At 39.9% G+C, this 27,772-nt stretch overlaps 1 protein-coding gene across 1 annotated transcript; it reads left to right on the top strand.

Moving 5' to 3' along the window:
• On the top strand, positions 1 to 26,064 carry LOC147202087 (cytosolic phospholipase A2-like). The gene is made up of 19 exons (XM_086115858.1): positions 1 to 296; positions 2,909 to 3,010; positions 3,537 to 3,618; positions 3,975 to 4,123; positions 4,414 to 4,527; positions 4,655 to 4,692; positions 5,095 to 5,239; positions 7,140 to 7,276; positions 8,185 to 8,407; positions 8,508 to 8,622; positions 9,917 to 10,054; positions 10,174 to 10,263; positions 16,017 to 16,082; positions 16,799 to 16,929; positions 17,015 to 17,126; positions 17,942 to 18,126; positions 19,245 to 19,434; positions 21,991 to 22,148; positions 23,665 to 26,064. The coding sequence occupies exons 2-19, from the start codon at positions 2,993 to 2,995 to the stop codon at positions 23,821 to 23,823; spliced, it is 2,250 nt and encodes a 749-aa protein (XP_085971984.1). The 5' UTR covers positions 1 to 296; positions 2,909 to 2,992; the 3' UTR covers positions 23,824 to 26,064.
• Positions 26,065 to 27,772: the final 1,708 nt, after the last annotated feature.

The following is a 27,772-nucleotide window of genomic DNA, read 5'->3' as shown; positions in this document are numbered from 1 at the left end:
TAGGACGCGCTGTGCGCAATTGGAGCGGAGCTCCTCGCTTCCTCTGCCGAAACTCGCCTCATTGTCTCATGTTGAGTAAGATATCTTATCATTTTTACGATCAATGTTTTCTGGGGTGCTAACAAGAGCTTAGGTGTCGCGCCCATTCAACTAAACACTGCTTCTCCGGCAACTGGCCACAAAGTGAAGCGAGGCGCCTCCTCCCTCCGCGACCGTGGTGGAATGATATTCGCTCGATTGGCACGACGTTTCTTTTTTTCAGGATTTGTGAGTTGAAAGATTACATCTTCTTTAAGGTATGTCTAACTTATTTTCTCTCAAACGCGTTGAACGTTTCACCATTACTGAGACGCACGGTAACAGTGGATTTTGCGGCTGGAACACAATGTTTACGCAGTTAGGTAACGAGGAAACCAGAGGCGACACAGTAACTTAAAAACAGCCTAATATATTCAACATTTTTTATTGTAGTTATCTGTTTTAAGAGCGCAGATGGCTTAAGATGAGAAACTTAATTCACGTCGTTGCTCGTGGATGTGTGGATTCGTGGAAAAAGCTTTTTACCTTTGTGAATACGAACCATATCCACTGCTGCCACGTTTTATTACTATGTAAATAGGCTTACATTTTATGACCTGTCCAGGAAAATAAGAATTAGGTGGAACATGTTAGAATGGCCTGCAGCAAGCGTGAGCAAAAAAGATCATTAACTCTACCCCGGGCTTTTGGGAAATGGTCAGTGGTTGAAGTATGAAATTTGTATCCAAGCTTTATCCACAAGGGCATAGTATACAAATGAGTAAAATATACTGCTCACAAAAAGTTAGGGATACCTGGCTGTCAGGTGAAACCTTATGGAAAATGTAAAAAAGTTCACGCTAAGTGATATCATATCATCAAACTAGAACATTCAAGTAGATGGATGTACTGGTGATGTCCTCATCTCAAAAAACAAATTGAAACAAAAGTTAACGATAGTGGGTACACCACAACAACTAATTTCAACGTCTCAATAACTCTTCATGTGCCCTTCAGCATCAATTACAGTTTAACGACAATGTCTCATGCTGTTCACAAGTCGATTTATTCTCTGCTGAGACATGGCATCCCACTCTTCTTGAAGGGCAGCCCTCAGGTCATCAAGGTTCTGGAGTTTAGAGTTTCAAGCCTCTACACAGTGGCAGAGCTGATCCCACAGGTTTTCAATAGGATTCAGGTCTGGACAAAGTGCAGGCCATTCCATTTTGGGTAAACCAGTCTCGAACAGGCGTTCCCTGATGATGCAGACTTGATGAGCTGGAGCATTGTCGTTCCATGAATATGAAATTAGGCCCATGTTGTTCATGCAGGGGCACAATCACTGGATTAATAAAGTTATTTAGGGAGTATGGCCTTGTCACAAAGTATAGGGCAATTCTTTCCAGACTGGACACACCAGCCCACAATGTAACAGCGCCACCACCAAAAGCTCATCTGGTGATAACAGTGGCTAATGCATAACGCTCTTCTTGACGTCTCCAACATCATTGGCGGACATAATTTCCGCTCATGAATCGACTTTCATCAGAGAACATCACTTAGACCCACTGATTCCTCCTCCAGCGTAAATCCTCCCTTGCCCATGCAAGATGATGACGCCTGTGCCTGGCGGTGTGGCCAGACACCCTTTCACGTTGTCGAGCACGCAGACCACGCTGATGTAAACGGTTTTGAATGGTCTGACGTGACACTTGGGTGCCTCTCATCTCTCTTAAACGTGCCTGGAATTGAGTCTGAAATCGTCCTGTTTGAAGCATGACAATGGCAAGGTACTCTTGATCCATTATTAGGTGTCATCTTGGTCTCATGATGTCAAAATGTGAACAGCACGAGGAGGACGACTGTTTAAACATCAGCTCTAATTGAATTTAGACATGTATTGGTTGAATCAAGGATCAAATGCCTGTTGCGTATTTTAAGCTCCTCGTTGGAGGACAGCAATTTGTGCAAATAGTACTGAAACACTGGACATCTGCATTCAAAAGCTTAGAGAAGGTCACATTAAGTTCACCTGTAAATGTTTGAATGCATTTTAGGCTCGTCCTGAAATTTAGCCAAAAGCCACATATCCCTAACTTTTTGTGAGTAGGGTATATTCAAAACATATTGTCTTGACAATATCTGAGCATCTGAGCACCAGTGAAATGTGTTAGCTTCTGCATATAACTTAGGGCTGTCTACATGTCATCCTCATTAGACATTTGATCTGTGATGACATGTCCCAAATCTTTAATCATCATCATCATCATCATCATGTCAATTTTCAAGACTTTAACTGATGCAAATATTGAAGTGCTCCAAGTATAAATGTAATGTAGTGGACAGATAAATGTTAATCCAGGGTATCAGATGCGCACACACGCAAACACACACACACACACACACACACACACACACACACACACACACACACACACACACACACACGCACACACACACACACACAGCCCTGCATGCGACCATTGTATGCTGCAGAACAAGGCCAGGGTGAGCTGGCACTAGAATCTGGACCAGTGAGGCAAACTACGTGACGAGTTGGATGATCACAGAGTTTCCCTACGTGCTCCCAGGCTCATCACTGATGGCACTCTTTGCTGAACAAATGAGAAACAAATGGATGAACAACGCTACTTTAATTACACAGTTGCACACACACACACACGCACACACACACACACACACGCACACGCACACGCAAATGCTCACAGAAGAACACACTCATGAACAAACATAACAGATATAAATATTCAAATAACATCAGATGTGTTTCAGCTGCTCTGAAGTGGGTCCAAATGTCAAATCTTAAATCTTGGTCAAACTGTCATAGTTTGTATGAAGACATTGACTGATGTTTTTTTTTTTTTTACAGGCTCTCAAGGTGTGAACTGATGACTGAGATGTTTTCCTCCTGAACTCCCATCCTGATAAAGGCTTACACCACTGACACGAAACCATGGCATCGAATATAATTGTGCGTATTGCTTCATAGCGTCCCAGTCAATTCAATAAGATAACTTATAGCACTGAATGGGAACCGATCCCACACTGCACGCACAAGTCCGGCGAGTGTATCACTACATAATCACCGACACACCGTGCCACCCCTAATGCTATGTTATGTTCCTCTTCTCTCTAATTGTCATTCTCAATATCAGTTCTTGACACCAGACCATATTTTAGATATAAATCTTAATGACCTATAAAGGCAACTTTTTAATCAAAGAAAAGTGAATGAAGTCATCAGTTATTTTTCATTCATCATATTCACTTTATATGGGGTTGGATCATGGGGGGAGCAGCCGAAGGAGAGAAGCCCGTACTCTGTTATTTTTATACTAGTCATTTCCTTTGTTTTATGCTACTACTGGAAGTGGAAGCACAGAAAGGCAGTAAATATCAACCTGATTTACAAACTTTTTGTAAATCACTCCTTTTCCCAAAGATTTTCCACTCGTCAAAGGTGATGCCGTTAAAACGACAATGATGCTGTATTTCAGGTGGAACAACAATTTTCCCACAAGTTCACAGTGACAGTCGTTCGAGCCGAGAGCGTCACTAAGGGAGCACTTGGGGACTTGTGTGAGTATGCTGTCTGTTTACATGAAATAACACTCATTCTGCAACTTATTTAGATACAGTATATACAGTACCTAGTACATTTTGGAGCACCCGTCATAAAAACAAGAAGAGACTATCGAGCACCGTGATGTGCTGTGATGGAGTCTTTGGTTAAATATTTTGCACATGCTGGTGTATTAAATTCGATGGAAACATAACAAATGATAAAAAAAAGCACCATTGCTGTTAATTTACACCAGCTGTGGCATCAACCTTTGGGGGTGTTGTACATCTTATTGTATGTTTGTAGAAGCTGTTCAACCAAGACAAATGAACTAACAAAAAAACAGCTGATTCTTTTTTTTTTTTGTCTGCAGTGGACACACCAGACCCATATGTGGAGCTTTTCATCCCGACAGCCCCAGAAAGCAGGAAGAAGACCAAACACATAGACAACAACATCAATCCAAAATGGGATGAGACCTTTCATTTCATATTAGACCCCAACCTGCAGAACGTCCTTGAGGTTTGGTTTTGTCTTGTTTTATCTGAAACAACTTTGTCGGTGTGAGATAATAGGATGAAGATTAACACTATTGTATCAACTGTTCAAAAAAATAAAGGGAACACTTGGAGTTACATTGTGCTGTTTAAGTGTTCTCTTTATTTTATTTTTATTTTATTTTTGCAGTATATACAGTATACTTTTCTTGTAAACATACACATGATAAACCTCAGGGTGTAAATTATGGGAACCTTAACCCATCCCAGTACAACCTATCGGTCAATGAACTGCGTACTGTTGATTTTACTCAGGTTACATTAATGGATGCCAATTATGTGATGGATGAAACCCTCGGGACTGCTTCTTTTGACATCTCCAACCTCAAAGTGGGCCACAGGCAGAAGGAGACCTTTCTCATTGGCAAAGTAAGCCACAACGCATCACACTGACACGTTGAGCTTCTCTGCAAGCATTGTTTCATTGCCATTTAAACAAAACTTGCAGTCGAAATTGCATGTCTTGAATGCCCCTTGTCATTGTTCTTGGACCTAGGCAACCAAGGTCTACTTAGAGCTGTTCCTGGAGATATGGTATGTCATTCTTTCTTCTTTCTACCCACAATCTTGCTGCTGGAGACTGTAAATTTCCCCAGTGTGGGACAAATAAATGATATCTTATCTTATCTTATCGTATCTTATTTAGCATAAACCTCAGTTATATTCATTGTAGTTATCATCGTAGTTAGCCGTTATCTTTTGTAGATTTAATCTCTGCCACAATGTCAACAATGTGCAGATATTTTACCCATGACAGAATAAATCAGTCACAAAAGCATCATTTCTGTGACTTATTTACAATCATAATTCACTTCCCAGAGTTATTTTGAGGGTATGGTCATTTCACCCAAGTTGGAAAGGTGAATGAATAAAGAGGTTCACCTCACCACAACATCCTCTTTAGTTTGAGTAAAATCAACGTCTCTGTGCCTCCAGCACCAAGTTGGATCTACGGTTCAGCCTGGCCCTGTGTGACAATGAGAAACAGTTCAGACAGACGCGCAGAGAAAGGGCGATGCTGGGCATCAAGAAGCTACTAGACATGGAGAAGCCCCGATTCCTTCCCAGCTCACCGGAAGAGGTGGGCATGAGTGTGGGATGTCTTAAAATAAACACTACGAGTCTCTTGAAGGGAACATCGGCGTGCATGAGATTTCCACAGACAGTTTGATACCTGTGTGTGGTGTGACGCGGTGACAGAAAGAGTATTTTTGTTTCTTTGGCTCACTATAGTGATCGGAGCAGCACTTTCTTCAAGGAGTAGCATTTACTCTGGCAAGAATGAGGCAGTAGATAGTCATGAATTCCCTTTACTCTGAAGCCACGGTGTGCGGTTAGCAGGTAGATAATGTGAGAGAAATAATGCTGTCATTAAAACACAACCTACATTAAATCAAAATATTAAAAACCAAACCTAACTCAGTAACAAAATTGTAAGTGAGACAGATGGTGATTTAATTTGGCGGGACAATAACATTTTTCCAGGGGGGTGCAAATATTAGTTTCATCTAGGAGTTCAAAAAAACAAAAACAAAGTTGCTGTATTTGCATTTTACATTTTCTTTTCCGATTTTTGCCAAAATGTAATGTTTCCTTACATGTGCGGCCCTCACAGAAACGTTAAAATCACTTCAAAAATCATGTGTAAGACTGTTAATAAACATACAAACGGCGATCTAAACTTCCTCTGCGGAAAATATGTCTTAATACTTACTAGACCAAATTCAGAGCGGCCGTTAATCTTTTTGTTGTGCAAACGCTCTAGCACTATGACATAACAACATAAAAACGATATCATATGTATTTTTTAAAATGTACACTAAATGAGCGTGAAGTTGCACGGAGGCTGCTGCATGCCCTTGCTCGATTTAGAATGTGCCCGTTCCATCACAATTTGCACCGCTAAAATAACATTTACCAAGCCATGCATCACCATTTTGCAGATTAAATTCATTGACATAATGCACCAAAATTAAATCCAATCCCAGTTTATTAATTGCTGATTCTCAGATCAAAACCCTGCTGAAAGTGTTAAACATTCTCTTCCCGTTCCTCGTACAAAGTTTCTTTTTTTTTTCACTCGTGTGGATTTTGCGTGATGCCCTTGAGGGTGCTTGTAATCTGCAGCTAGGCCTTGTCATGTTGACCATGTACAGGAAGTTCTTGAGGAATGAGATAACCAGCCGCTGTCTTCAGTTTTAACACGTCACAATGTGACATCTTTTTACAGTTTCCCAGAATACTCCCTGAATTTTCAAACATCTGCCAATGACATAAATGCACACCGACACAGGAAGCAACGATACACCATTACACCAATAGTGAAGCATATCTGGAACTTCAATAATCACTGGTCAAAACATTTTTACATTTTTTTAATCAGAGATGCACGTCAATGATTTTGAATTAATTTTTTGTGAAGATTCCAAATCAGGTTTTCATAATAATAATAATAATAATAATAATGTCACATTGCGAGGTAGTGGAGGACACCAAAAAGCAGGCAGGAGGGAGGAGCAGGGTGAACTTCAAGAATTGTATTAAAACACAGAGAAAACTAAATCCAAAACAAAGTCCAAAGAACAAAACAAATCCAAAGTAACAAACAAAAACCATGGCAGAAGCTAAAAACTCTCAATAACAGAAACATGACCGAAACAAACCTGACAGAAGCAAACACACAATGACCCGACAATGAGTGGTCGGGCGGGAGTCCTTTTATACTAATATTTACATAACGACCAACAGGTGTGCAGCTGCAGGGGGAGCCCAACAGTGCCACCTGTTGGTCCCAAACCGAAACATGACAAACAATAAGAATAATAATATCAGTAGTAGGCATCTATGATTAGAATTTGTTGTAGAGCAGTGTTATGTTTAGGTTATGAAGGCTGAGACGGGAGGATATAAGACTCAAGGATGAGAGAGTGTGAGGCTAATATGACTGACAAACTGATGACGCTCTCATTTGTGCGAGACAGGTACCAGTCATTGCTATCTCAGGTTCAGGAGGCGGCTTTCGTGCCATGGTTGGCTATTCTGGTGTGATAAAGGCCCTGTTTGAGTCTGGAGTTCTAGATTGTGCCACCTATATTGCTGGTCTCTCCGGATCCACCTGGTAAGTAGTCCCAAGAGCAATCTCACTTCATGTAAACTGTTATTCATTTTTAATAAGATCAATTTGGGGGAATCAGTAATCAAATACTTGCCCCTGGAACTTCTCCTTTGTTATCACCAAGATTGAAATGCCCTACATCTTAGAGTGATGTCACTGGTAGAATTGTACATAACATTTTTGGTAGAGTCAATAAATGTGTGTACTATACGATAAAGTGGCACTATTTACTCATATTTTACATATGCTCACTGTTGGGAGAATCCCCGCACCTCCAAAATGACAACTTCTGAGGAAAAAAAAAAAGGCCATCTTGTTTGAGTTTCCATAAACCGCTTTGTTCAAGTTGGCGCTCATTCCAAGCTTCACTCATGTCAAGCTATCATATACTGTACCATTGCATGCTCATATCAAAGCAAAAGCACCCCAAAGTTATTTTCAATTGCAAAGTTAATATCTTTTTTAAAATCTCAGTGTCATTATTTTCAATGGCATGAACCTGGTGCTGTGCTGGCTGCTGCTTTCTGTGTTGACAGCCGCGTTAAAAAAAAAAAAAAAAAAAAAAAGCAAACGCTTGTGTTATGTCATCTTTCCAAACTCCTTTTTCAAAGCCATGAATGATACAACAGATACAACAATAAGTTTACAAAACCTTTTTCTATAGGCAGAAATGAATCTGCACAAACTCACCTTGTAATGTCTGATGCCGCTTGTGCCCAACAAAGGTGCACTCTGAGCAGCCAATCAACGCTGTTTCTTGGTGCTAAACATATTTGGAATTTTGCTTTCCATTCACTGCAGTGATGGATTTTAACAATACAAGTCTACTAAAAAGTATGTCTTTTGTAACGATCACATGTCCCATTTAAATAAATGGCTCTCAGCTCAATCCACTCTGTTTGGGTCTCTAGGTACATGTCCACACTCTACTCGCACCCTGAGTTTCCAAACAAGGGGCCAAAAGAGATAAACCAGGAACTAATGAACAGAGTCCGCAGTAATCCATTGAGGCTTTTGCTGCCGCAACACGTAACCAACTACATCCAAGCCTTGTGGACCAAGAAAGCCTCTGGACAGGCAGTTACTTTCACCGATATCTTTGGTATGCTCATCGGGGAAACACTCATACCCGCGGTAAGAGTTGCACGAAACATGTTTGATTTCATTTTCATATTTTCGCCTGCAGTATATAATGGACTTCCACTACATCCGTCAATGTTTTTCTTCTCCTTAGAGGATGGACATCAAGTTAAGTGACATTCAGGAAAAAATAAACCAGGCACAAAGTCCTCTTCCTCTCTTCACTTGTCTGCATGTCAAGCCAGATGTTTCTGAGCTCATGTTTGCAGGTACATAGCGCGTTTTATCTGAGTATCTACAGATACGTTCATGAACTATTCTTTGTGCATAATAAATACATGAAATTCTTCAGGACAGAGTTCACAAAACATCTTTGGAGGACTCTCCCACTGTCTGGCATCATTATTTGGACCTAGCAGATTTAAGTCATTAACTGATTTGTCTTGTTGTCAGTGTACCCTCCAGTTCGTCTGCTCTTGCATCCCATTATCAAACTTCAAACAATTTTCTTCTAAAGCGTGACTAGCACACATTCTTTAGTTTGTCTCGACTCTTCCTCTGACACAAAATCTTGGCTTAGGAAAATACCTCAGTGTCAAAGGATGTCTTAAGTATTAGCAATTTTCAACATCAATAATTAGTATAATAATTGTGTCAGTGAATGTTTGCGTGCATTTCTGTGCCTATTTTTAGTCACATGCCTGGAGTGCTTGTTGCCGTTTCATCTCCTGTATGCCATACAAGCCCGAACAAATACAGTTTGTCATAATGACAAGCGGTGTTGTAAGCCTCAGTTAACTTTCATGTGACCTGTATGGGATAACCCTTTTTTGTTGGCCCTGAGGCCCATATCAACCTCCTACTTGTTGTAAAGAACCAACCATAGACCATTATGCCTTCCCATGACAAACAGTGCTACCCATTACCCACTATTATGGAGGAAATTAACAACATCCCTAATTTCAAACATTTATCCGAATGAGTTTCATGGGTGAGCTAGATCCCGCCCTAGCTAACGTTGGGCAAGAGGGAAGCTACACCCTAGACTGGTTGCCTGTTGACCACTATGCACATATGCAGTAGAAAAACCCCCCATGTACATTTACATTCACACCTACAGACAATTAAAAGTCTTCAGTTTCAATGACATGGTTTTTGGAATGTGGGAGGACGCCGGAGTACAAAAGCCTTTTGATACCGGTACTTCTTCAGGTTCCCCCCACATTCCACAAACATGCGTAATAGGTTCATTGAAGGCTTTTTCTCGATGTGCTCTCTGATTGACTGGCGACCAATGAGGGGGAATTATGCCAAATAACATTGTCTTGACTCGAACCAGCCAACTTCAATCATTCCGTAAGGTTGTGGTTTCACCAATCAGGGTCCAATCCAGGTGACACCTCATTTTAACACTGTATCAAATTTACATTCTGGACTGCGCACAGTATTTTATTACTGAATGGCGGTAATGTGACATTGTGTTTTCAACACTGTCCACGAACTTAAACCACTGGCTGATTTGCAGTGTATAACCCTTGGTCTTACTCTGAATTTCACTTGCAGACTGGGTGGAGTTCAGCCCTTATGAAATTGGAATGGCAAAGTATGGCACCTTCATGACACCTGACTTGTTTGGAAGCAAGTTCTTTATGGGAACAGTTGTCAAGAAATGTGAAGAAAACCCTCTTCACTTTCTAATGGGTGAGAAAAGAGTGACTGAGATGAATTCACTTTTGTCTATTGCTCTGCTCATTACAATTCCAATTAAAAGTAAGTCAATTGAATATACTGTACGTTTTAATCTGTTTGGGCTATGGCAGGTGTGTGGGGCAGCGCCTTCTCCATTCTTTTCAACAGGGTGATTGGGGTCAAAGACACAGCCGGAGGCTCCACCATGGAGGAGGAGTTAGGTAAGCACTTACCCCTGTGTCGGTGGTGCTGATGGCCATCATCCGCACAGGTTTCTTCTCAGTACAGTACTTACATTTCTGTCTGTCTGTCTGTCCATCTGTCTATCGATCTATCCATCTAAATCTCCATTCGTGTTCACTACAGCAAGTGGCATTCAAATCGATTTGCATCTCGAAAGTTCCCTCCCCCCTTTAAAATACATGAATAAAGAACTAAATAAAATACACATCACAGTCCATCTGATGAAAAGTCCACTATGATTAAAATGGTAAATGCAGTAGTGCACTTATATATCAGTACATCATACCTGTACATTGGGTGCCCAAAGAGCTTCCACAAAGCCTCACATTCAGTTATTTGCAAACTTAATCTATTGTAATCTATGGGATAGTAAAGTTACAGTTTAACTTCTAAAATGCCTAAAAGTTTACTTTAAAGTTTTAAATGGCTTACTTTAACCAGGATTATGCTGTGCTTTGTGGCCAAGGCGAGACTCAGAGTCAGTTATTACCCCTACAAAATAAAATCCTCCACACATGACATCTGCGGCATCGTATAGCTGTGGAGACGTTCTTTCAGGGGCAAACAGCTTTTTTTTCTTTTTTTTTTTGCCATGGGTGATGGAATGAGATAGAGGCGAACGACAGAGCTTTGAAATACTGCTGAGTTGGGCTTCAGTGACTGGTGCTGAGCAGTTTATTTAAAGCTCATTAACTGGCTAACGTACTATTCACATTCATGCGCATCTACTTACCGGCAGCCACTTCCAGTTTAACAGCTTGATGAACTCGCTTGCCTGAAACACGATGCATGGGCACTCCCCACAGAGCTACATCATACACCAGGGGTATCAAATTCATATCAGTCGCAGGCCACTTTTGAGTTACGTCTTCCTTCGGAGGGCCGTTACAACAGTGAAAACGAATAACTGTTTAATCATCTCATTGAATTATTACTTGTACACAACAAATTTTGAAATCAGTCAACTATTTTTTGTTGTTTTTTTCAATGATTGTTCAAGTTGGTGGAAACAGGTCACAAAATTATTGCAAAATGGCAAGACTTTAGCAAGCGTCAGGGAAGTTGACACACATGATTTGCTTTCGGGGGCCACATAACATGATCTGGCCTCCGGGCCTTGAGTTGTTGTTGTTGTTTATTGTTTATTGAACATAAAACATATACAGTAATGATTTGACAGAAAATAAGGTAGATAAAATAGTAAAAAGAAAGAAATCAGTCTTCATTCAACACAGTTATTATGTTCAAGGGAGTAGGAAGAAGTAAAAAACGTATCTAGTCCTACCCCGTTATGTGTTTATATCTAATAAATCATTTTTATATCAATCAGAAAAGAAAACAAAGTAAGAAGAAAGAAGTCCCCATTAAGGCTCATACTTTACCCTTAACCGTGATATTTTTACAACTTTTGGTTTGTATCGGGATTATATACATCCACACACTGGCACTCTTGTGTCAATTTTCTCTTGTATTCATAATGGATATTTCAATACCTTTCTCTATTTATCAACTTAGTTCTGATTTATCATTATATTTAATGTTTAGAATTTATCATTTTAACTCTGATTGATGTAGGTTGTTTGCACTATTTTTTTGAATTTGTTTTTGAACTCAGCAAGCGATTTACTCATTTTCAGGTCCGTTTCGAAATTATTCCACAGATTAACACCTTTGATAGATACACTTCTTTGCTTGATGTTTGTTCTTGTTTTGAGTTTTTTGAATAAGTTGGTACCTCTTAAATCATAGCTGCTTTCTCGAATTTCGAAAAACTTCTGAATGTTTTGGCGGAGCAGGTTATTGTGTGCTTTGTACATTAATTGGGCGATTTTAAAGTCAACCAGGTCATAAAACTTCATCGTATTTAATTTGATAAATAGTGGATTTGTGGGTTCCGTATATTTTGATCTATTAATAATTCGAATTGCTTTTTTTTGTAGGTTGAGAATAGGGAATGTTTTTGTTTTGCAGGCATTTCCCCATATTTCCACACAGTAGGTCATATATGGTAATAATAATGAAGTGTATAATGTGTACAAAGATCTCTTATTTAGCACTTCCTTGGTTATGTAGAGGATCCCTACGGTTTTGGCTATTTTTCTTTTTACGTTATCGATATGTGGCTTCCAACATAGTTTTGAGTCTATTACTACTCCGAGAAACTTGGTTTCATACGCTCTTTCTATCTCAATTGAGTTTACCATAATTTTAGCTTGGTGTTTGATTGGTCTTGTGCCAAAAACAATTAACTTCGATTTTTTCAGGTTAAGTGACAATTTATTTCTGTCGAACCAGTTTTTTAATTTGTTTAATTCGTTTTCTACGGTTGTCAGGAGCTGTTTCAGATTTATTCCAGAACAGTAGAAAGTTGTATCATCAGCAAATAGGACACATTTAAATTGTTTTGAGACCTTGCAGATATCATTTATATATAAGATGAATAGTTTTGGACCAAGCACTGACCCCTGAGGAACTCCATGAGTGATTTTCAGTTGATTCGTTTTTTTATTGTTGAGCTGCACGTACTGATATCTGTTTTCTAAATAACTTTTTATCCATTTATAAGCTACACCTCTAATGCCATATCTTTCTAGTTTTTTCAATAATATACTGTGATCTATTGTGTCAAAAGCTTTTTTTAGATCTAGGAAAACCCCAACAGTAAATTCTTTGTTGTCTATATTAGTGGCTATTGCTTCCACAAACTCCATAACTGCCATTGAGGTGGTCCGTTTTTCCCTGAAGCCATATTGATTCTCACTTAACAGCGCATGCTTTTGTATAAAGCTATCAAGTCTGCGAGAAAATAGTTTTTCTAATATTTTTGAAAATTGTGGTAGTAGTGATATTGGTCTATAATTTGTAAACCGATGTCTTTCTCCACTTTTATAGATTGGAATAACTTCAGCAATTTTCATTTTTGATGGAAAGATACCAGCTTTGAATGACAGGTTGCATATGTGCGTGAAAGGTCGCACTACATATTCTATAATCTGCTTTATTATTGTCATATCAATATTAAAGCAATCAGTTGACTTTTTATTTTTAAAAGTTTTTATAATATTTGATACTTCTTGTTTTACAGCAGTGAGGAACATCGTGAGTTTGACACCTGTGTCATACACATTGAGCTGTCTTGAAGGGACAGTACGCAAAACAGTATTTATGCCAAGATTTCATTGTCTCTTCCTCCTCCCCTCCAAATTTTGCTGCTGTAGATTGCGAATTTCTCCATTGTGAGACAATAAAGGTTTTCTTATCTTATCTAATCTTATCTTATACAAAATTCATCGGACTTCCGTGTATGCCATGTGCATTCAGCTCTCACTCAGTGATGCTGTGAATGTGACTGCGAATGGTTGTCTGTGTGCTTTGTGATTGACTGGCGACTAATCCAGGGTGTAGTTTGCCTGTCACCCAAAGTCATCTTGGATAGGCTCCAGCTTCCCATTACCCCGAACTTGTTTTTTTTAGCCATTCAGAGCTGGATTTCCTGGTATGTACGCTTGAGCTTGAGGGCACAAACTGATGGTCGGCAGCCCTTGACATCACACTGCCCCACGTGTTTTATTGTTGGAATCGTGTTTTGATGTCTTTTTATTAATTGGAGTGTTATTTTCAATTGAATGTATCAGGCTGCACACTTTTTGCCTTACTAGTCCATTGAATATTTCTCCCAAAAGTCTTGGATGTCGTCAAGACATTTCTTGGAACGTTTGAGACAAGCCGTTGTGTTATTTATTTATTTTTTTGCCAGCAGTGATTTTTTTTTAACCTTGGAACGGCCCCATTTTTGCGCAGTGTCTTTGAGTCATGACCACTGGCCTCAACTGAGGCTGGTGAACCCTGTGATTCTTTTCCTGTCATTCTGCTTTTGTGACCCCCTGGATTGTCATAGCTCTCTTGGAGTAATTTGGGTTGGCTGAACACTACTGGAAAGGTTCACCACTGTTCAGTTTTCCCCATTTGTGGATAAATGCTCTGACCATGGATTGCTGAACTGTAAAAGCCATGGAAATGGCTTCCTAAACTTTTCCAGACTCTTAGATTTCAGTCACTTGGTTTTTGTGAATTTCTTTTGATCGTGGCTGATATTCTTCTTTTTGAGACTGTGTAGCACACAGTTAGTCCGACAAGTACTAACGTATTTCAGTGATTCAACAAATGTAACTCAGGGCTTAGCAAAGCATTGTTAAGACACATTTTCACATACTGTACTACTCTAAAGGTTTCACACAGTTGGTGTTATTTTTACAAATTATTGACCAATCCTAAAGTGATGACAATGGCATTTTCTCTTTGATGGGGCAATCTAAATGGTTGAACAAATGTGACGTTTCTGGAGTGTCCTGAAAACTCATGATTTTGGCGGTACAGTACAAGGATTCCGCACAATGCCAGCAAAATGCAAAATGCATATCCCCTGTGGCAGGATGCTTTTCAGCAGACACAAAGATAATATTGCTCAAATAAAGTCTTGTGCTCAAATATTGCATTACGCTGGAATGCAGTAAAGCCAGTCAATTTTATTCACAAATTTCATCTGAATGAATTACTCAATTTAAATTTGTAACTGCGTTTTTTAATTTAAAAACACTTTCATGGTGCATTTTGTTGTCTCAAGTTCCGATTCGTACACTTGCTGTTGCCATTGTTTGTGTTTGTGTGTATAGTGGGAGTCAATGCCTGTTGTTCCCATAACAGTTAGGAGGTATCGTCTTCCAGGGAATTTCCTGAATACATTTGTTAAGGATGGCCTTTGCATGTACAGACACAACACATTGATTGTTCCAAAAGTGGAACCTCCTCCACCCTGTTAAAAATGCATTTGTTTTTGGCTTGTATTATGTTTCTGCCTTGGCCGATTTTTGGGTGTGACAAAGAATTGTCCGAGAAATGCCAATTCCTTTGGGCACAGTGTTGATGTGATGAACAATAAGGACCCGATTTACTAAAGATTTGCATGTGCGAGCTTTATGCTCACACAAACAAATATGAAACTGAACCATGCACCCGGGAAGTCGTCTGCTCTCAAATTGCTGCACAGCTCATTATGTGGATTGTTGCAGGGATATATGCAAGCATGCACAATGTGATTTATCAAACCTCAAAAGTTGCCATGACTGATTTTGGATCTTTAATGCCACTTCTGAAAGGTGCAAACCGAATCTCTGTGAATGACCATGGCAAGGAGGTTCAGGCAAAATAGGCAGCAGCAGGTTAACAATTTTGAGATGCCAGAAACAAAGATTGTCACGACGTATCATCTACTTGTATTCAGCAATACAGTTTTGGAGCTTCTGATTGATCTAAGAGCTGATTTGGAGCCAGTTACAAGAAGGACTCATGCTTTATTTGCCATGACAAAACTCCCTACAATTCTGCATTTCCTTGCGTGTTGGCCTTTTCCACACAGTTTTCACTCTTCAATTGGTGATGGCCTCTCCCACAGCAGTTTCTCAGGTTTGCTCTTCCAAGTTTGAAAAGCTATGCTACTCAGGTTGGACATACACAGCCGATTGCCATGCACTACAATCAAGCTAAACATTGCTTTTATGAGATAACCGTCTTCCCCAACGTGGTCACCGTGCTTGATTTCTTTTCAGCACAATAGCGTTTGTTTGCCTCTTCTACTAACACTTCCAATTCCAATAATTCCAACTTCATTTTGCGCCTTTACTGCTCCACAATGTTGTTGGCTCTTCCAAATGCTTCATATGTTGTTTTACAGAACAGATTAAACCACAGCACATCGTTGGAGAAGACAGCATGGACAACGAGGATGAACCCCAGAAAGGTCAGCTACGACTTGTGATGCTGTGTTTTTAACCACTGAACAGAATCTGTTAACTTATTAAGACGTACACAGTCTAACTAGCAAAGTGGAAATCCCGACCATGTGTTTTTCATATCTGCGGGAAACTTTCCATTTGCATGTATTAGAAGCAAAAGCCAAAGTCCAGTGGAGCAACATTGTTCCCTCTCTTATGACGTGTTCATGATGTGGCATGGTAAAAATGTTGAGTGAATAATGAATAGGGGAAGAGAAATGAGAAAGAAAAGGACAGCCTGTGCTCCAAAAGTAATGACAGTATTTCTAACCGAACTCGGATTTTGTGAAAACATTTGGAGTACTCCATTCGCTTCATTTGCTTACACAACTCACGATAAAAGGTTTTGGAATAAAAGCACATTTGCCCTTCTTTTTAGATAATGGTCGGATTTATTTGAAAAAATGACAACCCTAACAAATTCCCAGATTACTGTTTTATCAGATATCGGGACAGAAAATTACTTCCCATTGCTGCACGGTGGAGACTCAAATGTTTCCTGCTTTTTTTTTCAAACTTGAAGCCGGAGGGGGTCGGGGGGGGATAAGTAAAAAGAAATGCACAAAACTTAAAAGAACATGAATTACATTTACTGATGTAAAACATTTGCCAGTGCATTTCCAAGTATGTCTGCTCTGGATGTGCTAACGAAATTGACGGATGAAAACATAATGGTGTTCAGGTGGCTCCGAGAATCAAGAGGCAGAGGAGGAGTATCATCGCACCGCTCAGGCCAGCTGGGTTCAAAGGATGTTCACGTCGCTCTTCAGTGACTCGGCCTTGTTCAACACCAGAGAGGGTCGCGCCGGCAAGGTTGACCAAAATCAAAATATGATCGTCATTAGGCCCGTCTACCAATTGAAATGTCACCTTCTCTTTGCTCCACTCTATTGCAAAGGTGCATAACTTCATGTTGGGTCTGAACCTGAACACCAGCATCCCTTTCTCTCCGATCAGTGGGTTCGTCTGCAATGCACCTACACCAGAAGAAGAGGTGGACGCTGTCACAGGTAAGCAATGTTTGTTTTGTTTAAAATCCCAGACAGGTGCAAGCTGTGGCTCATCTTATTCCTAAAACCCGTTGAAGCCACATTGGAAATTATGATTTTTGTTTGTTTCTTATCTTCATTGACTATAATCTATACAGTCAAATTATTAGGACACATAGCCATTTTTTCTTCAGTGTACTGTAGTATAGTATTGAGGCAGTGACATAGTAGCTAGCATGTCTTCGCGCAGTAGTTCAAATCTCCCCTCGGGCCTTCCTGTGTAAAGTTTACAGTCCAGGGTGTACCCCGTCTCTCGTGTTTCTTAATAATAATTAACGGATGATTTCTCACAATAGTTTGGAAACATGAAAACATTCTGCAGCACTTTGTTTCTCTAAATTTTGCCAGTGTCAACAGTTTCAAATGCTTTCAAATTCACCACATCCCATCACTGGTGAGTTCTTTTTTGAACAAGCAAGCAGATTACTCATGTGGTACTCTTGGTCCTTTGATGTTTTTAGCATGTTTAAAAAAACAAGACGTTCAAGAATATCAATGAGGCCTTTACGACTATAATTTTTACAATGGAAAATGTTAAATCAGCGCTGAGCTAAAGACTTCAATGCAAGAACCCGGGACAGAAGAGAAAACTGTGTGGCTTTACTTTTCAACAACATTCCAAACGGTAGTAATTTAAGAGAGCCGTACAAATAATGCTACGGTGTTTAATGACATCCTAGTCAAGTGATGTCCTTGCCATGTTGTTTATTAAGTGTTTGACATTCCTATACAAGGCATTTATTCAAGTCTTCTTTGCATTAATTGTACCTTCTTAGACCCGGATGAGTTTGATCGTATCTATGAGCCTCTGGATGTGAAAAGTAAGAAGATCCACGTGGTGGACAGCGGACTGACCTACAATCTTCCCTACCCTCTCATCCTGCGGCCTCAACGTGGTGTCGACCTCATCATTTCCTTTGATTTCTCTGCACGACCTAGTGACTCCAGCCCGCCGTTTAAGGTCTGACTCCACCAAAATGTTCATATTAAGGGTGTAACGGTACATTCAGACGTATGAGTTCCCACCCGCAACATGGACATATAGGATAAGCATTTTGTGCTCCAGGGAATCGCTATTGTACCTCATAAACAAATATTGGACATCTCAGCTGCTTGCTAGCGCACATCATGGGTAGTGTTATATGTAGGTACGTGACAACAAAGTTAAAAACTTTTTTTTTTCAGTAAGACCGGAAAGATCTGCAATCCAGGGACAAAAAGGTGTTTAAATGTTTTCAATGTATTCAGAATTAAAGACGTCATTTTAAAGACTTCAGAAAGCAGGCAAAAATGGAGGCAACTTTCTCCATTGTGACAATGGTATAGCCTGAGTGTCAATGCGGAACGGTTTATGGACCAGTAAGAGCAATGGGAAGCATTTTGAGTTGAGACAAGCACAGGGAACGGTTGCGTTTGCCACAAAAAACATCTCTGCAGTGCGACCCCGTCTGCCTGTTGTTATTTTGTGACTACCGGAGATTCCCACACCATCGCTGGCAACGAACGGCTGGCTTATCCCGGTGGAATGCTCCCATGCGTCTCCCTTCATTTAAGGTTGGGCAACACAAAACGGTCAAAGAGTGTGTGTAAACATCGAAATACTGTATGAAAATCATCAAATTTAAAATGAGGCGACAGAGGATATTCCACTATACTTCATATCTAAAATCAGACACGGTAAGCACATTTTTAACAGCTAATTTTCCTGAGAGGAGTGGAAAAAAAAAATCTGCGCGACATGATCACATGAAAATGGCCTCACGAAAAATGGCGAGAAAAAAATTTGTTGTCGCGTACATACGATATGCCTTTGGCAGTACATTAACGCTAGCAGTTGCAGAATTTATGTTATATAATTACTAAAATATATATATTTTTGGGGGGGCGTACCATTATACCCCTAATTAACACACAATACAACTTTTATTTTGTGCATGCAAATATTTCATGTTTTCTTTTTCTACTTTCTTCCCTCCAAATTTGCTGCTGTAGATTGAGAATTTCTCCATTGTGAGACAAATAAAGGTTTTCTTCTTCTTCTTCTTCTTCTTACTCATCAATTTTAAATGTACACCCCAGGAGCTCCTGCTGGCTGAAAAGTGGGCTCGAATGAACAAGCTTCCATTCCCGAAAATCGATCCAAAAGTCTTCGACCGAGAAGGCCTTAAGGAATGCTACGTGTTCAAACCCAAAAAAGGCGAAAAGCACTGCCCAACTGTCATCCACTTTGTCCTGGTGAATATCAACTTCAGGAAGTTCAAAGCACCTGGTAAGAGCGTACATTTGGCGGGTTTTCCACAGGATATGTGCAAGGAAAAAAAAACATTCTAACTGCACGCCTTTATGCCATGTTACCGTAATGGCACATGAGGCATGGCTTCCTTGAAGTTACGCGATAATTCTAGGGGACAGATAATTATTTCTCGCTAGTTGTGCCCGATTGCTCACTATTTCAATATGTTTGCTCAGGATCGCCGCGGTTATCAATGGAAATAACGTGTCTTTAAACCCACATACTGTACATTTTGCTGTCTGGAATTGCCTGTGCACACAGGCAGGAACCGCAGCTGTTTGTGAGAAGGATGGTTCCTTGAGGAGCCAGGTGCCGGTAGGGAATCTGTCAGTGCAGTGGGAGAGTTATGTGTAAACAGGCCATTTATCATTTTACATCCTCACAAAGACATCCTAACACCTCATCTTCGTCTCATTGACTCTCCAGTGCCTCTTTATGTTCAGTCAGCCATGTGCCCACATACTTCCGCAGTCTGTTTATGGAAGTTATGTAAGGGTTTTTTTTTTTTTTTTTTTTTTTTACCAACAGCATATTCCATAAAAGGACTTCCAGTTTGTAGAGACGCACCCTATCCAGACTGAATGCTGAATCAGTTTCCGATTGGTTGCTTCAATTTTCCCAACTGCAATTTTTTTCCTGCATCTTACTTTTAGTCTGAGAATTTTCTTCAAAAAAGTCGCCGATGTGTCATGCATAAATTTATTTGACACATGGATGTATGTTAGGCAGCAATTATTAATGAATGGGTTTACATTGTTAACTTTTGTGAAGCTGGTTTAGGTTCAATTGCCAGTCACTGCACTTTAAGCTTGACCAGTGTCAAAGCCTAACTGGTGTCCAATAGATTGCTAGGGATGTACAGACAAATAAACATTCGTACTCACGTTCACACCTATGGACCATTCAGTCTCCAAATTAATCTAAGACGCAAGTGTTTGGAAGCTTGAGTACTCGGAGAAAAGCTAAGCAAGCACGGGGAGATTCCAACCGAGAACCTCTGACTATTCGACAAACACGCTAACCACATTCAATTAAACTTATGTCTTTCAATGTCACGTTTCGACTTCTGACTTCATGACCAACATACCCACAACAAGTAGCTTAAAATGAGTAAAAGGAGATCTAAGATAAGATAAGATAAGATAGCCTTTATTTGACCCACACTGGGGAAACTTGCAGTCTACAGCAGAAAAATTTGGGGCGGGGGGTCAAAAAATAAAGTGTTTCATTGCACAAAATAAATATTTCAGAAAAGAACTGCACACAGTTCAATTTAAGTGCAATATAAAATAAAGCATTAGCTATATATTTGCAGAATAAATATAATAATTTAGCATAGAAAACACAGCGTAAGGTGGCTATCTGGATCAACATTTTGGTTTGTTAAAACAACAAAACAAGCATTATCCCTTTAGTGTGTAGCATCATGGCCTAGTTAGCACACAGTTTTGAGATTTAGGGATCAAATCTCACGTTGATTTTCATCCTGCACTAAGACATCATCCAACGTTCCTAAAACATGCTTTTTATGTTAAATGAAGGCTGTCAATTGTCATAACTCCAAATGTGGATGTGCATGGTTGTTTTGTTGGTATTTGTCCTCCGACTGACTAGCGCGGTGATTCCCAAGCACATTATTGTGTTGTGAGGGCTCGAAAATGGTGCCGTGGGAAATTTTCACTCAATTAGTCAGAAAAATATTTAGTTATCTTTGTCCGTCCATCTATGCCAGCAATTTAGCGATTGCAGAAAGTATATAATTGACATGTGTATCCTCTCCGCCTTTTTTGATAAGTCAAGTCAACTTTTTTCAAGTCAAGAAGTTTGTTTGGTGTGCCGTTAAATGTTTTGCAAGTTAAAATATATGCCTTGGCTCAATAAAGGTTGGGAATCATTGGGCTAGTGGTCATCCTACGATGTTCCCTGCCTCTCATCCAAAGTTATCTGGAATAGACTCCAGCTTATCTGCAGCTTTAATAAGAATAAGCGCAATCAAAAATGGATTTATGGACATACCCTCAGTTGCCTGTCATTTCATTAAGTACACCTGCACCATCTAGTGAGATCTTCTGCAAGAAGTTTGTCACAAATTCGACCGTTACAATAAAACCATAATAATGCTTAGTTTTGATTGCACTCTCACAAGGGTAATAATTTAACAATGTCTTCATGATTGCGGCTGCAAACCTGCACTGCATCACATTGAGATTTGTTTCTAATATTTTTGCTCTTCTTATTTAGCAACACAAGAATAAGAAATTATACACATGATGTATTCTAGAATATTTATGTACTTATTTGTTTCACGACATTTCCATTAAAGCATTTTAGTAGTGTGAGTGGCTGGCAACCAGATAAGGGCGTATCCCACCTACTGCTGGTCGACAGCTGGGATAGGCTTCGGCATGCCAGCGACCCTCGTGAGGATAAGCGGATTCGAAAATGGATGGATGGATAATAGTGTAGTTGAATACTGTGATGAGCTCACAGTTCATCTTTCCTGACGAAGCCATTTTGATTATATGACGGTAGGAGTTCCAAGAGAGACTGAGAAGGAGAAGGAGTTTGCAGACTTTGACATTTTTGATGACCCTGAGTCGCCGTTTTCCACATTCAACTTTCAATACTCCAACGAGGCCTACACACGACTTCACGACCTCATGGAGTTCAACACGCTCAACAACTTGGAGGTCAGTTTGATATTTACCGGCTTATAAATCTAAATGTTGTTGTCTTTATTTATTTATCTATCTCTTTATTTGTACAAAATGGTTATGCATGGCCTTCCTGAAAGCAGGTGTGGTCACCGGGAATGCTTTGCATACTTGCATTGTCGCCATGCAATTATCATCACATTCACCACAGTATGGTGCAACATAAAAACTTTCTACAGTTACTACAAGTTTTATCAAGTCTAGTTGTATCACTGTGAGAGGGCAGCCTGACTTTCTCTGACTGTGAGTGAGTCACTTCCGAGCTGAGTGAGGAGTCAAATGTGACGCAACGACCGTGCAGATCACTTCCAAATCTCTTGGCACTTCCTAATTTTAAGCAACGTTTGAGATTCACCCTTTTCTAATCCCACACTCCCCCGACAGTTGTGATGTGTACTTGACGTTTAAGCTTCTGTTAGAAGTAAACATTTTGACAACCCTATGCCAAACAGTGATAAAACTTATTTTTGGAAATGAAAAGCTGACCAAGTGAATATTGATGCCTCTCTGGCTGCTGCTACTCGACAGATGTGCAATCAAGAAACTGATGCCTGGGACCTATTCTGTTCTAGCCTGTGTGAAGACACTGCAAACATTTCCACGACGGTTCCTTTTATTTAGTGTAGTGAATGCTGCTGTAGTGTCTTAACGTTATTTTGAGAAGAAAACTTGTGGCAAAATGCTCTCAAAAACCAACTATTCTTTTCAAATTGAAATATACTTTTTTTTTTTTTTTAAATAAACAAACTCCTGCAGTGCTTCCTCTGGGTCTTATACCAAGCTGTCACCGTCCTTATGTCGACCACCTCTTGTTCAGCCGGCAACCTGTTGGTGCACTCAGCTGTGGTCAGATTTCCCAGAGGCATGGCGCTAGTAGGACTCGTATGAGCAATATGTAGTTACAACAATCCCCTTTTGAGCTGTGTGCCTCTGGTGACACGAAGCGGGCATTCCAGTGTGTGTTACGTTTGGCTGAGGACCCAGTTGCAGGGATAAAGGATGTGTTCAAACAAAAACAAGATGTATTTCTTTTTCCAAGAGAACAAAACTAAAACATGAAAAAACATGAAATTAACAAAAGTACAAGAATAATAAAAAACACGGGTAAAAGTATCCCAAAATAAACACAACGAAAAAGACACGCCTTGACTGACACACACAAAAAAAAAACCAGGAAACATAAAACCTTCTGAATGCACTTGATTAACACTGACAAGATTTGTCTGCGTTGTATTGTAATGTCTTGAAATGACCATCGGTCATAAGTAGACAAACGACACTCTAGTTGTGCTTTCATTTAATTGCGCGTCGAAATGCATCAGAAAATCCAGAAAATAGGATACACTGTGGTCAGTTCACTCCACAATGTTTCTATGAAGACTTATATTCCAATTGTGAGTCAGGTCACACAAAGCCTTCATACATTCCTAGGTCGGCATGTCGAGACGATACTATTGCTGAATCTAATCCCACCCCACTTTGCTTCCTGTAGGTGATTAAAGACGCCATCAAAGAGCGCATCGTTTCTCGGAAGGAGAATCCTTCGAACGTCATGTTGCCCTTATCCCTCGGTGCGATTCCCAAGAAGAGGCTTCTCAAAAGGAATCTTCATGGCAAACCCTGGAATCACCGTGGAAACAATGACCAATAGCCTGCTGCAAGAAGGAGACTTTGCATTGACCTTTTGATCTCCTTTAGAGTATGGCATTTTCTTTTTGGAAAATGAGAATTATTTTTCATGTTGTGTTATGATGTTGATGCTGAATTGGACCTGGAAGGGATTTCGTATAGAACTATGACGTTTACTGGTCAGAAACACACTGACATTTTTCACTTGGCTTCAGTTGCACATATTGGGAAAACTGTTCCGAGATCAGGAACAGCTGATGTTTGGTTTCCCCCTGGCTGGGACTGAATGTCGACCCTTTCATTCTGTTTGAGCAGTAAGGCATCATATTTTTTTTCTGTGCTTTTTAAGAAACAACTAAGTCACATCTGCATCCAACCATCCATTTTCGAATCTGCTTTTCCTCACGAGGGTCGCGGTGAACTGGAGCCTACCCCAGCCGTCTTGGGGCATTAGGCGGGGGACACCCTGAACCGGTTGTCAGCCAATCGCAGGGCACACACAGTCGAACAACCGTTCGCGCTCACACTCACACCTATTGACAATTAGGGTATTCCATTAACCTCCATGCATGTATGTTTTTGGAACGTGGGAGGAAAACTGAGTACCCGGAGAAAACCCACGCAGGCACGGGGAGAACATGCAAACTCCACACAGGAAGGCCAGAATCGAACTGTGCACCTCCGGACTGTGAGGCCAACATACTAACCAATCGACCACTGTGTCGCCCAAGTCACATAGAATTTATTATTATTTTTTAAATCTCACTGCCTTCTTATCTTTGAACTGATAACGCGCTTACTTGAGTAAAGTACTTTTGCATCACGTCGACAATATATGATATCGAATTTGACTCTTGAATGCACTGTCAGAACCTTGCGTGTACTGTACTTGTTTGCTGGTTGAACTTCCTTCCATCTTCATCATACCATAACAATACAAAACATTTTTTAATTTTTTTTTTGCAGCGGAATGACTGGTCTAAACATGTAACCCTGACTGAAATCATGCGAGCGAAGCTTGCAACCATTTGTTTGATGGTAATTTTTAAACACACCGAGTGCTACCCCTCAAACATTTCAATGTTGTTTACTCACCGACAGGGAGGGAGCGGGGAGTGTCTCGTATTTAAGTGTCTATTGTACAAAAACAACAACCGATACCATAGAAACGGTCTCGCTGCTTCGCTCTACATTAGGATCAAAGTTGTGTTTATGATCCTGACTGTGTTGTTTCAGGCTACTGTTTCAGATCAGGCCTGTTTGTCTTCCGAGGAACATTTTCTCAACGTGATTGGCTTTGGCGCTCCTCAAAGTGAAACTCAGGTTAGCTGAAGGGAAGGCGAGGTGGCATCATGAAACAGTAGCTCTCATTCATTGGAATTTTACACACCTACACCTCCAGCAGTGGAAGCCCGGAATCTGATACATGACACGTCCACCTTCAGGGGACTCAAAGGTTGCGCACACATCCCAGTGGAATTTTACACTGAAATGCTTCTGACCACTGTCACTCTGCTTTGGAAGATATCCAGGAAACAAAACAACGACAAACATTTTACAGTGTTATTAGTTAAGGGGTCACTTAATGTGCTGTTTTGAAATTGTTTGCTCTAGTTACATTTTGGTCTTAAATCCTCCATGGCAAATGGAGATGAGTGTCTTACACTGTTTAGTGAAAAGTGGATATTCCGGAGGTTTTGGTGAAAGTGCTTTCTTTTTTTTATTTTACTTTCCTGTTTCAGAATTCATAGTCGAAGCTGTTTATATAAATTATTTTTTACATACTGTACACAAAATGACAATCACTAGGTCAAATTATTCAAATTATGATTTACATTTTAAAACAAAAAGTTTTGAGGTCTTCTCTTTGTATTGGAGTGTAAGGTGTATGAAATCACATTCACAGTGGTATGGTCAGTGAGTGGAGTGACAACTATAGTTAACGCAGTCAAACAAAATAGGTAGCAGGAAAAATTGTACTGGTTGCCTTAGAAATATCTTTAGTGAGATATCGTATCAACATGTCTTCAGCTGTGATAATTGAAACAGCTTATGCATTTTTGAAAATTTGTGACCCAATAAAACGGGTAAAAAAAAATGTTCACTCTCTTCTCTCTGAGCATTTACATTGTCAAGAATTCAGTAAAATGTGTTGCATTAATTATCATAACATTGGTTACTAAATCTGGAGTTTATATTCATGTTTTATTGATTATTCACTAATTGTATTACTAAAATAAAATGTTATATATTTTACAACCACTTTTTGACTTTGTCTTTTTTTAAACCTCAATGTCTCCAAATAGGCTTCCTCCCACATTCCAAAAACATGCAAGGCAGGCTGATTGAAGACTCTCAATTGTCCCTAGGTGTGCGTGTGAGTGCGAATGGTTGTTCGTTTCTGTGTGTCCTGCGATTGGCTGGCAACCGGTTCTGGGTGTCCTCCGCCTACTGCCCGAAGACAGCTGGGATAGGCTCCAGCACCCCCCACGACCCTAGTGAGGATAAAGCGGTTCGTAAAATGAATGAATGAATGTCTCCAAATGTCTTGGCTCATCTATTTGTTTAAAAAAAATCAAATGTTATCCTTGAGCACAAAAAAATTGCCCATGCCTGAAATAAAAATTGAGCTACGACCCGTATTATAGCCCAACACTAACATTACTACCTGAAAACTGAAAAGGCCATTGTGGAGTGGTCATCAACATGGTGCCCGTGGGCACCAAGTAGCCTCACATGAGAAGCCCGTGGGCCTGTTCTAAAAGTAGCTCATTGTCAATGGGATACTGCGATTTTCAGTGTTATAGAAGTGATCATTTGAAATTGTAAACACTTGCAGAGATTTTCTGTTTTGTAATTAAGTGTTGCATATTGATATTTATTTTTCTCCTACCTTGTTAAATCATTCTTAGTAATTATTGTGATAACTCGTGGATGAGTAGAATTCATGATATCATACAATGGAGCCAATTTGTTATTTCAGAAGTGTGCATCAAACTGGTAGACCTTTGCATTTATCAGAACCCGAGAAGTAGGTCTCACTTTCAAAAAGTTTGGTGACCCGTTCTCTGTTAGAAGATTATTGTTGACTACAGTATACACTCAACTGAAACTGGAAGAATCTGGGACCTCTCTTGCAATAATACTGATGATTAAATACTGTTACTTTATCATCGTAAAATCCCATCTTAAATTCCATCCCCCAAAACATTTGGGGGATGGAATTTCAATTACTTTTTTAAAACTTTGAATTTCTAGTCACTGTTTTTCTGCAGTAGCCTACCTGTAAAATGGGAAATTTGAATGAAAGTGATTGTCTTTTTTTTTTATTTAACTTTCTTAATTAGAACAACAACAACATGCCATTGACATATATTCATATCTTTAGATCATAACAGATCTTTATTTATATACCTATATATTTATATACTATCATACTTAAATTGTTCCTGGATCCCAATGGGTACAAAACAACAAACCACATGTATAATAACTTCAGAAATATATATAAAAAAAACCCATCGAGAATGTCCCACCCAACATATGTCAAGATATTACTCAATTTAATGGGCTGAAATTTTCGTCATGTGGGAAAACTAATTAAGTGCTTCAGATAATTTACAGCCGAGTACTTGCTTTAACTCATGCACGGAGATCATCTGGAAGGCTGGAAAGACACCTCGCAGACACAGGCGTCTTCTTTTAGCTCTTGATTTACCAGCTCGTTTGTAGGTGCTGTCTACCCAGGTATGCACCTTACACGGCAGGAAATGATGGGTGTACGGCATTCCTTCAGGGCATTCACGTGAGGGTCATGTATGTGCCTGTATCTTCACCCTTTTATGTGCTGACTCACGCACATAACACTGATAGGCAGGGGCACTCCCAAAAGCCCTCACAGAGGACAAGTCATGAGCCATGCACGCAACGCTGTGTGCTTGTATGTGAGTTCCTGCTCAATTAATACATTA

This window comes from Hippocampus guttulatus, chromosome 7, assembly GCF_054856545.1.
Source record: "Hippocampus guttulatus isolate MCC_2025c chromosome 7, RoL_Hgut_1.0, whole genome shotgun sequence".
Lineage (NCBI taxonomy): Eukaryota > Metazoa > Chordata > Actinopteri > Syngnathiformes > Syngnathidae > Hippocampus > Hippocampus guttulatus.
Note: the sequence above shows the minus strand (reverse complement) of the source record. Positions and strands in the feature narration are given on the sequence as shown.